General features: G+C 35.4%; 1 protein-coding gene across 2 annotated transcripts in view; it reads left to right on the forward strand.

Moving 5' to 3' along the window:
• itga4 (integrin alpha 4) overlaps positions 1-15843 on the forward strand; it is a 40007-nt gene that overhangs the window by 19892 nt on the left and 4272 nt on the right. For both annotated transcript variants that reach the window (XM_088929894.1, XM_088929895.1), the window contains 11 exons: positions 3293-3445; positions 3770-3846; positions 7068-7218; positions 7547-7645; positions 8412-8488; positions 10032-10121; positions 11831-11912; positions 13711-13818; positions 14102-14230; positions 14465-14590; positions 15222-15317. In XM_088929894.1, coding sequence (XP_088786020.1) covers positions 3293-3445; positions 3770-3846; positions 7068-7218; positions 7547-7645; positions 8412-8488; positions 10032-10121; positions 11831-11912; positions 13711-13818; positions 14102-14230; positions 14465-14590; positions 15222-15317 — 1188 coding nt within the window. The remainder of the gene's footprint in view (positions 1-3292; positions 3446-3769; positions 3847-7067; positions 7219-7546; positions 7646-8411; positions 8489-10031; positions 10122-11830; positions 11913-13710; positions 13819-14101; positions 14231-14464; positions 14591-15221; positions 15318-15843) is intronic.

A 15843-nucleotide genomic window follows, 5' to 3' on the forward strand; every position in this document is an offset into this window, starting at 1 on the left:
ATGACAACTAAAAGGAATGTATAAATAGGTTAATGTTTTTAATAACGTGTTAGCCTATACATTAGACAGACAACCCATTTCAAAATAGTCCTTCTCAGACAAAAGAATTTGAGACAAAATAATTAATATCATCATTATTAACAAAGAGTTTATTTATCAAAATAACTAAAATATGTTTTGAGTTAATATTTCAGATGTAAGCTGATACCCGCATGACTTTCCAAAACTGCTCTTTTACCAGGGTTTCCTGGTTGTTCTCATATTTCTAAAAGTAAATGATATATTGCTGCTGATGGTTTACAGAAAATTATAAAGATGTTTGAGATAAACAAGTATGATTATCTGTCAGGACTAATCCCTGCATGGCTAATGTAGATTTTATATATTTTTAGAATTGAATAATTAATAGATAATTAGAGTAATGAATGTAATGCACAACAGATGCAGCAGAGACCTTGTGGAAAATTAGAATGAATTAGATAACACGCGATTTGGTCAAAGCTAGCTTGTCAATGTGAATTGAAGCACTGGACATGTGGAAGGACAATCAGGGGCTGTCTATCTACCACACCTGGGGGAATCATTTAATCAAGTGTGCTATTGTAATCGTCAGGGCCTCAGGCTGTTCAGTTTTCACACACAGGCAACATGGGACTGGAGCTGGGATGCACCAGCATTCCTGCATAGTGTAGATGTCTGTGTTAGCTCAACTTTTTTTACCTTTGCTGTCAGTCTGCTAGTCTGTCCATTGCAATTATTGTCATACTCGGGGCACTTCAACTTGTTTTGGTTGACCCCTTTTCATCAAATCACTCTCAGTAAGTACTCCTTACCTTAAGAGTCACATCAGATTGATCTACAGCTATTATAAATAATGCTGTAATGCTACTAACAACTGCGAAAGTGGAATTGCACATCAACTTATCCATCAAAAACACAGTCAGAGCAGATCTGCTCCGCTATGTGAAAGTGCTGATGTTCCAGTCTATTAGACTTGGGGTGCAAAGCTCTTGCTTTTGGGGACTCCATAAATACATTCTGAGGACCTCTGGGTGTGTCTATAGGCACACCTGACTGCCAACACCTGGCCATCCTTGATTATTTCACAGTAGTTCATCCCTTTCTTTGATATATCAGAAGTAGTAAAAGATGGGGAATATTTTTAGTTGAAGCCGAATGCTACCTTTTCTTGACATCTGAACCGTTACTTATGCCCACATATCCCATCTTTGTGTGTACCTTTCCTGCATAGCTGGCTAGATTTCTTTATCTTTTGGAAACCATAAAATAACAGAAGATAATCACACAAAGCATGTTTTAGATAGTTAAACTGAACATTTTTGCATACTGTTATTTCTCTCCCAAGATAATATTGAAGCGGATAACAATTTGCATTTTGTTCTGAGAAACTGTAAAGTTATGTGTTATAAAAAAGAGGCTATACTTATTGACTGTAATACTGAAGCAGAAAGTTGTCTTTTGATTTTTAGTTTTTTATAATTATAACATAAACTCTACATAGAGGTTTTGTATGAAAAATTATTTACATTACATTACACACAGAACAATACTTTGTGCTGTGACATCTGGGCTTTCTCACTCTGAACATGCCAAACACATTTGTCCATTTAGTTTGGAGAGGGACCAGAGTTCTATACAAGTCACTGTCATTTAGGAAGTGTTGGATCTTTTCCCTTTTCTGTGTAATATTCCGATAGATAAATACAATATGGCAAGTAAGTAGCATTTAGTCTTTAAGTAACGTAAAAAAGATTCTTAAACTGTGTGTTTTATGTTGTGACTGAATATTCAGTCAAAAACAGAAGTGTACGCAGTCTGAATCATTATGATTAAGGTCAACATAGTCAAATGACATACTGTATGATGAAGAGAAGAGGAAGACCAGAGAAAAATAGTTTCCTTTCGTTCCCATGATACTAGATATTCTATTGGAGTCACTTGTTGTTTACATATTTGAATGTCTAACATCAGTTGTACGTGCTAGTTTTAGCAAAGTACTCCATACCCACCCACAGGAGCTCACACTGAGGACATAGTCTGTCTCAGGAGTTCCATAAAAAGGAGGCCAGCCGAGGTCAAACACATTAAGACGTTACACATCTATTAGACCTCTTTATTATATGTAAACTATTAAACATCTAGTACAAAAATAGGGGCAGCATGGTGGCACACTAGTTAGCATTGCTGCCTTGCAGGCCTGGAGTCTTTGGTTCAATTCCTGGGGCACTATCTGCATGGAGTTTATATGTTTTCCCTGTGTTAAAACACTGGTTTTTATCAGGTGCTATTATTCATTAAAAACAACTCACATCTGTAATGACGACTTGGCTAAGACGCATGCATCACATTTCACCAATGTGAACAGCGAAAAAATACAGCAAAAGACAGAAAAACAAATCTAATATAAATAGCATAACAAGATATAATATGGTACGTGACAAGTGCATGCATCTGGCAGAAAAGATTTAATCATACGACTGAAAATGCCAGATATAAATCATGCCAATGCTCAGATACAAAGGTGGATAGTTTCAGCTTACTCGGCAGATAATTTCAGTCCAGCGTCAGATTGTAATGACTTGTACTTAAAGTCAGTAGTTTCTCTTGGGAGGCTAAAACTGATCAAAGTACTACACCTTAAATTCTAGGATGACACAGAGAACCACAATAAATTATGAAGATTTGAAGGCTTTTTCTCTGATCTGTTAGTTAACTTGAGCCAATGAAGCATTCGTCTAGTGTGAGGAGAGAATGGATCAGTCAAAGACTAGAGATCAAAGTGAATGTGATAGGAGACTCTAGAAATTTAGAAAGTGGTACAAGACATTCATTAAACAAGATCAACTACAGAAGCCATTTTGTAAACACCACTATAGTCATAACGATAGGGAGCACAGACATTGAATTAGTATATACCGTACATAAAAAATGTGTAAAACAGGATTTATTAATATGAGATTTGGATGTTAAAGCACTGTGCAGCCAGATATTTATACAGTATATGCAACTTTCTTGGTTGTGTTTTTAGAATGTTCTTTACAAATATTTACAATAAGACTGGAGTGATTTTTTTCCGTCTAAGCTTTCCCTGGGGCTAAAAGCAAGCCATTGGAAGGCCTAGAAAAAAAATTCTACCATTTGATACATACTAACAGTCTATGTCAGACACATTTGAATTTGTCACCATAAATGCAGTGGACATGTGAAACCATAGTGTAAGAATTCTGCTTACAGAATTTTCAATGATGTGATTTCTTTGTTTTTGTTATAGAAAGAAGTCAGAGATATTTTTACCCCAATTCAGTTTGAGGCAACCTACCAGCTGGGAGAACATAAGGTGAATAAAAGAGACTCCAGCCATCTCCAAGATCTCAAACCCATCCTTCAACAGAGGGAGGGAGACAACAGTTTTGTCAGTAATAAGGTCTGTGATCAATCTTACAGTTTTTCTTAGGCCTAATGTCAGTGATTAAAATCTGTCATAATATGTTTGCTCAGGCATGCCTGCTTCACTGTATTTAAGAAATGATTGTTTTATATCCTGCCAAAATGTGGTTTTAAGATAGGTTTTAGATTAATCTCCTGATGTCTTATATTGCAACACTACAGAAGGAAAACAAAAAAACTCTTTCATATTTAGTTAAGGACCACTTGAAGGCTAAGAGTTAATTCAGATATTAAGTACATATAAAATATGAAGTATGAACACTCTATTCATTGCTCTTGTTTCTTTTTGATTTATGTACAGACCATGTTTGCACGATACTGTGTCTGGCCAAACTGTTCCACAAATCTGCGGGTTTCAGCTGGGCTTGTCTTACCACAGTAAGTGACTGTTTTAATGTTATTGTACTTAACTTTTCAGTCCTTTTCAAATGTAACATTTTGATCTAATCACTTTACATGATGTATATTAATGTCAGAACAAAAGAACAATGTTATTCATCAACCATGATCCTTTATGCTTAGTATTTTAGGTGGGTAGCTGCGTCAGCATGCGTAGGCTGCAAAGGAACAAGTAATAGGTTTATTCCATGCTGAAAAAAAGAAGAAAGAGAACACAACAAAGAGTACTTTACCTTTGCCTACTGCCCTGTCTCTCTCACACCTGAAGAAGGCTCCACGGCCGAAACGTTGTGTTCTCTTTCTTCTTTTTTTCAGCATGGAATAAACCTATTACTTGTTCCTTTATGCTTAGGTCAGTCTTATTGATTCCTTAAATTTGGTATATAATTTTTTGCATGTTATGAATCCACAGATAAGATAAACTGAAACATCATTATAATATTTTTTTAGATAAAAGGCTGATGTCTTTGAAGTGTAGACAGTAACTTTGTATGCCTTACATACAGAAAATGAATAATCAAACCATGCTTGTCTTCAAAGGGAAGATCAGATAACTAGACTGCACTGGCACACACTTTGTAGTTTGTATGTTGTTTAAATGTTTCACTTTACTGTACGTCTTTTTGCATTATTTTGTCTCCATAAATGTCAAAATCCATCGTTATTATAGATAGGGTTGGATATTTCTGACTTTAGCAAAGTCATTTTATTTTTTATCTGAGTATCATGTTGAATAGTATCATGTTGAGTATCATCGTCAGATCGAATGAAACAGTTCAATTTTTGTTGCCATTATTTAAAAAGCTGAATGCTTTGGTAGATTACCAAACCTGCTAATAAAATCAAGTTTAGAGGACCGATTAAAGATGAATATATTTTATTTTCTGTTATTTTGCACTGTAACTAGTATAATATAATTAGGCCTTTGTAACGGGAGCTGGTCAAGGCTCCCGTGAAACGTAGTTCTGGACCCTATGCAGACGGTATAATCCGGAAGTGAGTGGAGTAGGAATGGAGACGACAAAGAACAGGGCAGGTTGACAAACAGGGGGGCGTGACGACAGTGAACTGTTGCTCGGGGTGCATAGCCGTGGCAAGCAAGTCCAAGGGAGTCCAGGGGGAAATCTGGGGGGAAGTCCAGGGTCTGAATCCGGGTGATCCAAACAAGACAAACAAGACGAGGTTAAAATGGGATCTGGTGCAGGGACAGGGAATAAAAATGGGATGACGAGGCCAGGCACTCTGAGCCCCGGACTCAGCTGGGTCAAGACGCCGACAGGAAGCCTGTGCCCTCAAGCCACAAATGTGGGGCAACTTGATGGTAGGTGGGCCTCCAGGCGTCCGTTTTCCAGTGCAGAACCAGGAGTAACGAGAGCGCCCGGCTAAAATAAGGAGGGGCAGGATTGGGGGCAGGTGCACATAATCAACTAAAATGTGAAAGAGCAGGAGCGCCCTTAAGAGGAGGGATTATAATCGTGACAGCCTTCATACTGATGAAATCAAAGTGTTCTGTGGCATTCTGTGTATATATCACCAAATGATGAAGGAAATAAAAAGGTCAATTCAGTGAACAGTGCTCAGATATAACTTCAACAAAAAAACCCACAGAGCATTTACAGAACTTCCTTTAGTATCTGCTGGGCTTCTTCAAGTTTCCATTAGTTTAGAATGTGTGAAACTACAGTACCACAGAAAGCTAGCAGTAATACCTAGCATCTGTCTGTAATTCATTTATTATATTAATAGTTTTCCTGTCTACGTTAGCTTTAAGTCATTCTCTACAATGCCTATAGAAACTCTATACACCCTTTCCAAATTAGCATTTATGGCCTAACAGCCTGAAATCAAGACACATTAAACCAGAATGTATTTTACCTTTATGTAGTCAGTGTAATACTCAACCTCCAATTAAAGAAAAACATTCTGAAAAGTAAATGAATACCTAGAAAAATGTTGGATAAGTGTACACATCCCTAAGTTAGTACTTGATGGAATCACCTTTTGCTTAATTGGCTTGATTTCAGGCCGTTAGGCTACAAAATGTGTTACTTTTGGAAATGGTATGTAGAATATATATGGATGATTTGTCACAGTGTGAAGATTGCTCTGAAATATAACTTATATTTTCCATAAAGAAAATTTTAACTGAAATAAAATTTGATGTAGCAACTTTGCAAGTTTTTAATTTCACATGCATTTAGTTAAGCCAGTTCATTAGCAACATTTAGTTACTTCACTTTTTCACCATAGTATCCATTTGCATTAAACTTTTAAAGATATAATACAAGTTTTTTCTTCATGTTCTGATTTCCTGGTGGGAAAAAAAATTAACAACCAACTGTGTTCCCCTGATCTGCAAACAATATTTTCTATAATGAATGAGCACAAGTGTGAAATACCTCCCACTAACAGAGAAAAAAAGCACGGCATGCATGCTGAAATGAAAGGAGCTAATACAGTTGCCATTTTTTTCACCATTTAATTTTAAATGTGTATGAGTTTATTTTTCTGCCATTCATAGATTTTTTAATTTTTATGTTGGCCACTGTTGTTCAAACATAAAATCTGCTTATTTATAAGAAAGAAGTGTCATTGGTGGAGTCTTGTCACACACCCAGATGCGCACCTGGTGCTCTGCTCTCACAGACGCTCCAAGCTGCTGAGCTGCTCATCAGCAGCACCATGGAAACATCACCATCAGCCAGAAAGAAGCAAAGGCGTTGGAGTATGAAGTGATAGAAAAATGTGACCAAAATCAAAACAAAACCAAAAAATAATTCACACTAGAATAGATAAAGTGGCAAGGAAGACTTTCCTCAGTGCAATTCAAATCCTGAAATCTGAAATCTTTTTTCAGCTACAGGAATTTTTATTGTAGTTTGTTTTTGTTCCATTCACCATTACCTTGAAAACCCCTATATGCCATCTTTTTTTCACCTTCTGCCGCTTGTCGATGAGCCAGCTTCCTTCCCAAAGGTGTTCCGTGACTAATGTTTTGGATAAAAGCCAGAATTTCATATACAGTACATGTCAGTTTTCAAAGTAGGACATCCTGTGATGTTATCAGATATAGCATAGGAAGTATTTGTTGATAAAGAAAGCAAACAATGCCGTTTTATTTTTTTAAATATGTCTGAATGAGATGTTATACAAAATGCTGTGTATTATGACACCAATATACCTGTTTGTATCTCTTCCAGGTCCCATAAAGGCAAGTCGTATTTTGCATTAGGGAATGGGAAGACTATAATGTTGAACGTGAGTCTGTTTAATGCAGGAGATGATGCCTTCCAAGCTGCACTCCATATAAGATTCCCGAATACGCTGTATTTTATTAAAGTCTTGGATTCGGTAAGATTCACAATGCGCTTGCATCTTGACACAGTTAAGTGTATACTTGATGAAGATACTGTATAGACAGTATCAGCTTTTACACATGGCCGATTTGCACACTTTGTTCTCAGTCTGTGCTTGATGATTTTATAATTACGTATAGTGTATTGTTCCCTGATTATACATGTATAAGGATTTTATTTTGAAGTTCTTAACATTTGTGAGTTACTGAAAGTTTTTTGCATTCTTACCCTTTATGAGTTACACTAAGGTTTTATATGCCTTTTATATCATAAAGCATATCCATAAAGATAATGAATGTGGATAAATATGCATTTGATTTCAGGAAGAGAAGCATATCAGCTGTGAAATCACTGAACAAGAACAGCCAACAGTTGGACTGGACTGCAGTGTGGGGAATCTGTACATTAACTCTCTAACAAGGGTACAGTAGATGTTTTCAATGATTATGGAGTATATTACTAAAATCAAATGGTTATACAAACATACAGTATCAGTTGTCAAAAAATATGTTCCCTTATGTTGTGTCTGTGATGATAATCTTAGGAACCAGTACATGCCTTAAAAGTTTTTGCACAGTAGCCTTAATATTTTAGATTTAATGATGGACGGCATGGGATTACATTTAATAGTATGAATGAGTTAGGAATATTGCTTCCTAGTGGTTTAGAAGAGATTTTGATTAACACTGTGTTGTTCACAGCCTAAAACTGGTGATTCCACACAAACCTACTGTACAGTACGTTGCCCTACTTTGAATGCTGCATTCAGCATGTGTCATAACACATCAGTAAGAGTACGGTACAAGAGGAATGCGTTTTTCTTGGTTGGGAGAGGTTGTACTCAGAAGCCTAATTTATGAGAGTGGCAAATGTTTTGGAGTATACAGTTATTATACAGTGACCTAATACTTTCTTAATTGCAGTGTGGGAAATATGTGGGAGTTTGAGTTTTGCTTTACACCAGAATTCGTGCCAGAGCCTTATCACTTATTCCCTTCAAATACTTTCACCACAGTGTGGGATCATTGTGGGCAGTTTGAACAGAGTGGGAAAACCTACAGTATACCAGCACAAGAAAAAAAATGTATTATCACTTTTGTTTCCTTATGATGAACATAATGTTCGCATTTCAGTTTTTAAAGTGCCATTCTAACAGAAAATACATTGATGATTGCAAATCCATTTCAGGTCAATGTCAGTTTCTTATTGGATGTGAACAGAAACAGTAGTGCAGGAGACCTCAACATCACAGTTAATGCAACCAGGTAAATCCTCTTCTTTTTGATTAAGGGGGGAAAAAGCAGTGTGGGGTCAATGGTAGGAGCCTGGACTGCAAACTGGAGGGCAGTGGAGGGCAAATTCTGCATGTGTACCCTTGAGCAAGATACTTCACTCAGATTGCTCCAGTATTTGCCCTGCTGTAGAAATGGGTCTCTGGGTCATCATTGTATGAATTTCTCAATTTCTTTTTACCTGGTAAAATAAAGGAATGAAACGGGGAAAAAAGAATATCCGTAGATGTTTTAAAGCTAGGAAAAATGAGAATGTATAGTTCTAAAACAACATATTTATCACACAATCTCTAAAGTTATTGAAGCACAAGATATGGAGCTACTGTAACTGCTTAAATAATGAGAGGTGTTGTTTTTACAGACAGTTTTTTTTAATAGATGGCATCTTGCTACTGCATGCACAGCTCTATAAAATGCTATTTAAACAATCCACTAGGCAAATGTAGACATGTAATTACTTACCTGAAAGATAAATGTACTGTGTTTTAGTCGGAGTTAAGGGAACTGATAAACAAAAAATTTAATGAGTCAAGTCATTAGCTATCTGACCTTGAGATGCCTTTTAGGTTAGTGGCATTTTTTTTAATGGTCTCAAGAGCAGATGATGTGAATAGCCCTGCACATAACACTTTGATTCTGGGGTCAGTCACTTAAAGGCATGGTTACATTTACTGTACCATACATTCAGTAACACTGTAACAGTTAGCTTTTAAAGAGGAACTAATTTAACATTTAGACTTCCTCACTCTAATAAAAGAGCCACCGACCTTTCTACGGTGACACATTTTGTAAAATTAAAAAAATAATGCATACAAGTTTTGACAAATTAACATTGTACTCCAAACCTGAATGCACAAACTGAAGACTTACAAGTTTCATCCTTGCCCAGCTGCTCAGTTTGAAGGAACAGCCTGATCTAGGCAGGGAGGAACCTTACAGAGACAGATGTATTTATTGCAAAAGCATATGAACCACATAAACAAAAGCCACTCCAGTAGTTGTGTTGCTTGTTAAGGAGTTTTTTTTTTACATTTTTTTAATTTCGATTTGCCAAACAGCAAAAAGGTTTGAATACTTTATGCACATATGAGTTTTACATTTTCTTTCACATTAACTGTTTACTGTTTTGTTTTTTTTATTTGAATGTATGAGGTAGATTGTGTATTTAACAAAACTTCATTGCAACTTTAAAGAGTCGTGACTGAAGGCTTTAAAGAAACAATGTGATAACTGTGTACTTTTACAAGGCATTGGATACATATTCTCATGTTATGTTACTAAATAATACAATTAAGGAAGCAATATATGCTTTAAAAGAGAAGATTCTCCATAATGACACACTGTCCACCTGAACAATCGTTTTTGCAGTGCATGCTAAATATTTGATAGTTGAAAAATTATTAGTATTTCTAAAATAATTTTGATCAATTCTGACAATATCCCTTAGTTTGGTTTGATCTTTTGCACCAAAACCAGTTTCTGCATATAAAAAATTGTGAAATGTTTTCTTTTGCAGTGAAAATGCAGAAGATACAAACCTTCAACATGACAACTTTGCTAGTCTAGTCTTACCATTGAGATATGGAGTTGACTTAAATGTCCATGGGTAAGCTTATCCTTTTAGAAGCATTTTGAATGTTCTCACCTCTCTTTTTAACAGTGGTTTCTGGTGAACCACATCTCATGCCTATTTTGAAGCTGGGTTTATGTATCTTAGCAGCCTCGCTGGAAAGGCATTATATTGGCAAAGTCATTGTGTGTAAAAAACAACTGAACAAATGCCTAATTCTGGAAACATTTTATGATGTTCTGTGAACATCATGCCCAGTGAAAATAGTTGTTCAGCTTTCAGAGGTTGCAGTGATATTCTTCTGTATGTTGCAAACACATAAGAAATGAGCCAATTATAAAGATCTAGCAGTTTTATTTGTCTTTGAAATACTGTTTTTGCTGTCTGTTCTTTTTTAAAGCTTTCTGTTTACTGCAGCACAATTGCAGGTGAAAATGTGTAACTCTCGATCATGGATCTTTTCAGCTGATTAAGACGGGGTGGAAAAAAAGCTTATAGTACCAGAAAACCCTGGAGCAAGTGTATTAATCATTAGCAAAAGATAAAAAGCAAATAATTGAATGCAGTACATTCAGGCCAGCAATGATCTAAGCTGGATTCTGTGCAATTCTGAGGACAATGTTGAGGAGAATATCTTTGAATTTGCATGGTGGTGGTCATTAATAGCCCTTTCAAAAGAAAAAGTTCCACAATACACAAAACATTTTTGCCTCACTGGGAAAATACACATACTGAAAATAACTGCTTAGTCAACGTGCAACCTTGCAGTCTGTTGAAAATTGATCGCCTCTCCTCCCCTCGTGATAACGATCACCAGGACCTTGGGTCCCATCAGTGAATGCAGCCGATTTGAGCCCTCCTTTTCCACGGGTGTATAATATTTCTGAAGTTCCCTTATGAAATTCCTGGGTGGGAGGTGGGGGCAGCAGAACAGAAAAGGATCAGCTGATGGTCAAGGTGAGGGGAAATGGCAACTGGGTATATCAAACTGCAGTGAAAGCAAGAGTGTTACAATCTCCTGTTATGTATACTCTGCTGTGCAAACAACATTAGAACAACATTACTAAGAAATGAAAACCATTTTGTTTTAATGTCACTCTTAATCCTGATAAATCTGTATTAGCCATTTAGCTTTATATCTGCAAACAATATTAATGACAAGGAGTACGTGACAGTGGGGCGAATATATTGGCAACTGCAACACTTCATATCAGTTGCTGGTGTAGTTCTTGAAGCTTCTGGTCAATGTGAAATAAAGATTGCTAAATGATTTCTTCTTCCATAAACTAAGACCATGTTGATAACAAAGTTGTAAATGTAGAGGACACTGTTGGTGGTTTTGAGTAAATTGGTGATGCTTGTAACATACTGTACATGTACTGTATTGTAAATGAAAACAAGTCTTCTGCATGGTATTTTATTTACATTATATACAGTATTGTTGTTTAGTCAGTGACTCTATTAATGGAATGAATATGCAGTACATACTGTACTGTATCAAAGTACATCTCTAAAAAACACATGGAAGCTGAATGATACCTACTGTAGTGTATGTTAAGAAATAATTTTGGTACACAAGCACAACAGTCATTTTTGTTGGTTTTAGAAATAGAATATTTAGAATATATAGAATAATATTTAACCTACTCTTCATTGGAGAGTTGAGTTGAACAAATGCACTGAAAAAAAATGAACCATGGGTTATGTAAGTAGTATTTATTCTCATGTGTCTCTTACAAATGCAGGTTTGTTTCACCATCGTTATTTGTCTTCGGAGAGGAGAAGGAGGGTCGTTGCTATTCTGAGAAGTTTAATTACACGTTCAGTGTAAGTAGCTTGGAAACAATTTAAACTTGATTAGGAATGGAATACAACCCCTGGCTCTTTGCAGCATGTTTAAAAGTTTGTTTAGAGTAGGTTTTTGATTGTTAAAGACTGGGGCTTCCCAGACTCCAGTGACTTCTGGTGTTTCATTCCAGCTGAGCCTTCATTTACTTAATTGAACTCTTAACTGAATGAACAATTTACTTAATTAGACCTTTTTGTAATTATTTTCATCTCCTATGAAGTTGCAGATTTCAAGTTGCTTACAAAATGTTACAGTTAACATGAAAGCTGGAAACAATTAAAAAGGTCTAATTAAGACAATTATTAGTTCAATTAAGGGTTGAATTAGGTAATTGAGAGCTCAGCTGGAAAACTACAAGATAGCTGACTTTCTAGAAGATCATGTTAGAAATATAGACAGTGTGAGGAAATGATTTTATTTCAAACAAACAAAATGTTTAATCTCTCCTTTTTTGTCTTATGTTTTGTAAGACAAAGTGAGGAAATCTATAACTGGAGGAAATAGTGGGCAGCAAATTGATTAGATGATTTTAAATACAGTGCCTTGCATAATTATTCAGATCCTTCTTATTGTGTTCTATTTTGTGAAATTACAAAATGTTACGTAAACATTTCTTTAACTTAATATTTTATTCAAAACCTGAATAGTCAAACTAAAGACTTACCAGCATAATTTACTTTATGGTCAATGTAAACTAAAGGGAAAAAATGAAATATTTTGATTGCATTAGTATTCAGACACATAAATTCAGTATATAGTAGAAGTATTTTTGGCAGCAGTTACAGCCACAAGTCTTTTTAACTAATCTACCAACTTTGCACACTGGCCTGGTGCAAGTCTTGCGTATTTTGTACATTTCTTGGCATACAATATTTGCTTAAGCTTTCTCAGGTTGCTTGTGGATCGCTTATGGACAGTATTTTTAAAGTCTATTTAAGCCTTTCCAAGACAAGATTCTCACTAGAGAATGAACACTGTAACAGATCAAGACTATAACTTGGCCACTCAAGAACATTCACTTACTTAATCTTGAATAACTCTAGTATAGCTCTGGCTTTGTGATTTAGATCATTGTCCTTTAGGAAGGTGAATATTTGCCCCAGTTCTGGGCCTAAAGCAGGTTTTCCTCTAAGATCTTCTTGTCAGTCTTGACAAACTTCTTAGTCCATGTTGATGAGAAGCAGAACTACAACATAATACTGCCACCACCATGTTTCATAGTAACATGCAATACAAAAACAATAGTTTTTCAAAGTTCCGTTTGTGGAGTGACTAGTATATTATTGACACATCAGCATTGTCATGGTTCTTCCATGTGTTATATTATTGATTTCTTTTTTATTTTTGCTTTGAATAGGTGTAGTAGATTGTGAATGGAACAAATATTAATTGCTACAGTACTTCAAAGTGTCATAACTACAAGATTAAAAGCAAAAAATGTGCAAAGTTCTAAATAATTTTGCCAGGCATAAAGTATAACAAAAATTGTTTCAGATTTCATCCCTGTTCCAAACAAGTGTATGTTTCTGTTGTTTTTTTTATTTCTAATATTTTTATTATCTCAAATGTGGTATTTTTGTGCTTTTCTGAGACATTACAACTGTAAAGAAAAATTCAGGAAATTACCATATAGAGTGTACATACTCCTTTTATTAAAAATAATTTGAAAGGAACTGAAGTATTTTAGTTCTAGTACAAAGCAAATGACAAATTTAATCTGTCTCCATTCAGTATGAACTTCATCACTTCATTTTTACCATTCTGTTTTACTTCTAGGTAATTAATGTTGGTCTGAGCAAATCTCCAGATACTAAGTTTAAAATCAGTTTACCTAATTCCTTGGCACCTCATCCATACCAATTGTTCAACGCTTTGGATATCAGGGTAGGTAAATAAATGTTAATTATGTTGGATAACACCGTAATGTACTTAATAGATACCTGTTTTTTAATATAAGCCATGAAGCTGGAAATATTCCAAATTGTTAGATATGTACTACGCATGCAATGTTTTGTAGATTTAAATCTATTCATTCATGATAACAGAAACAATCCATGAATATAGGACTATCAGGAATGAACAAATGAGCCAAAATGAGAGTTACTGTAACTAATCAGGTTTTGCATTTTACATAACATATTTTATAGATCTGTTTTTTCTTTTCAAGAGCTCCCTTGGACAATGTCATCTCCTAAATGTTATTAACAAGACAGACGACGACAAGTGTGATTTACCAAAGGCAACCTTTTTAGAGGATGTGGTGTTCTTCTTTTCGAAAACAGGAAAAAGATTTATGGTAAACTAACATGTTCTGCAACTTTGCACAAAATCTTTCAACAAGCAGTAATTCTTAATCACAAGTGCTTTACTGTGGTGACATTGTTACAAAACACATTAATAGAGGTTGTGTATTTTATAAGAAACTCACTTTTTCTCAACACAAGATATATATATATATTTCCTTTCACTTGTTGGTTTTAGACATAAAAGAAAACTCTGTTTAATGTGTGTTTTGTTTTTTCTTTACCAGTACTGTATGGAAGAAGATGATTTATGTTTAAATATTATTTGTGAGTTTGGAGAAATGGACATTGGAAAAGAGGCTATTGTTTACCTGGAAGTGGGGTTTAATCCTTCTGTTTTAGAACTTTCTCCGGTGAGAACGTAAACTACATAATCCTATTATTTTCTTGATTGATAGATAGATAGATACTTTATTGATCCCGTGAGGGAAATTGCAGTGCAACAGCAACTTAACACAGACAACACAGCCACAGTGTAACGAATGATACAATAATAATAATACAATACACACAATACAATCAGTACAGTGAGAAGTGCACTAAGAAGAGTTACTCATAGTCCAGAACACACAAAGAACAAACCAGAACAGAACAGTACACAAAAAAGTCATATTGCACAATATGAATATAAATATAAATGTATTGCACATATTGATATGTAGTCTTACATTATACTTCATTTTCTGTTTTGTATTATTCAAGTTTTAATCAAAGCATTTGTGTACTCGAATGCTTAATTACAGTTATATGGTATCTTTTAGCATTTCCATTGTTTTGTTTTTCAGTTGTTAATGTAGATGCAGTACATGAAATGGCTAGTTATACAGTGTATTAGGTGGGCTGACCCATGTGGGACCATCTCGCATTTTCACATCTGTGGGCCAAAAGCATTCGGCGTCACAATGTCCACAAAGATTTGTTTCTAAATTGATCTAAAATGTTCTCTCTCATTTTGTTTATTAACATCGTTTCATGTTTAATTAGGGAAGGGCGCCCGTAATGCGGATTCAAACAACAGCTACAGCTTTTCCTAAAAATGATCCTTATATCATTAAATTACAGGACAACCCTTTTACAACTGTAAGTATTCATAAATAAATGGTAATCCTATGCTTCCGTTCACTCAAAAGCCTAAAATGAACAATAATCATTCTTGAGGCTCTATGAACACTGACATTCTTTTTCATTCTTTAACCTTAAGTGTTCTCATTTAAGCCAATCCCACTACCACCACCACTACCAGCAACAACAACGGTAATTAATTGTTGTTTCGGTATAGAACATTTCATCCCAGAGAGTTTCTATTACGAACTTATAATTGTAATACACAACCGACCTCCATGGATCACTGAGAGCTGAGAGAGCCCACTCTCTAATCTAATCCCACTCTACCCTTGGCAGCACTTAGGGAATCCTGGTTACAATAAGCTTGAACCTCTGATCATGGAGCTCAGCCTCAACAAAGATGTTTACATATACAGTACAAGGGGATCTTCCACCACTGAAGCTCAGCACCCATCTAGCACATGAGGCAGCAATAATGAGCCCACGAAACCCCATTGCATAGCAGATTGTGCAAGTTCAGAGTAGAATTTAGTGTGGACAC

This window comes from Atractosteus spatula, chromosome 13, assembly GCF_055471065.1.
Source record: "Atractosteus spatula isolate fAtrSpa1 chromosome 13, fAtrSpa1.hap1, whole genome shotgun sequence".
NCBI lineage: Eukaryota > Metazoa > Chordata > Actinopteri > Semionotiformes > Lepisosteidae > Atractosteus > Atractosteus spatula.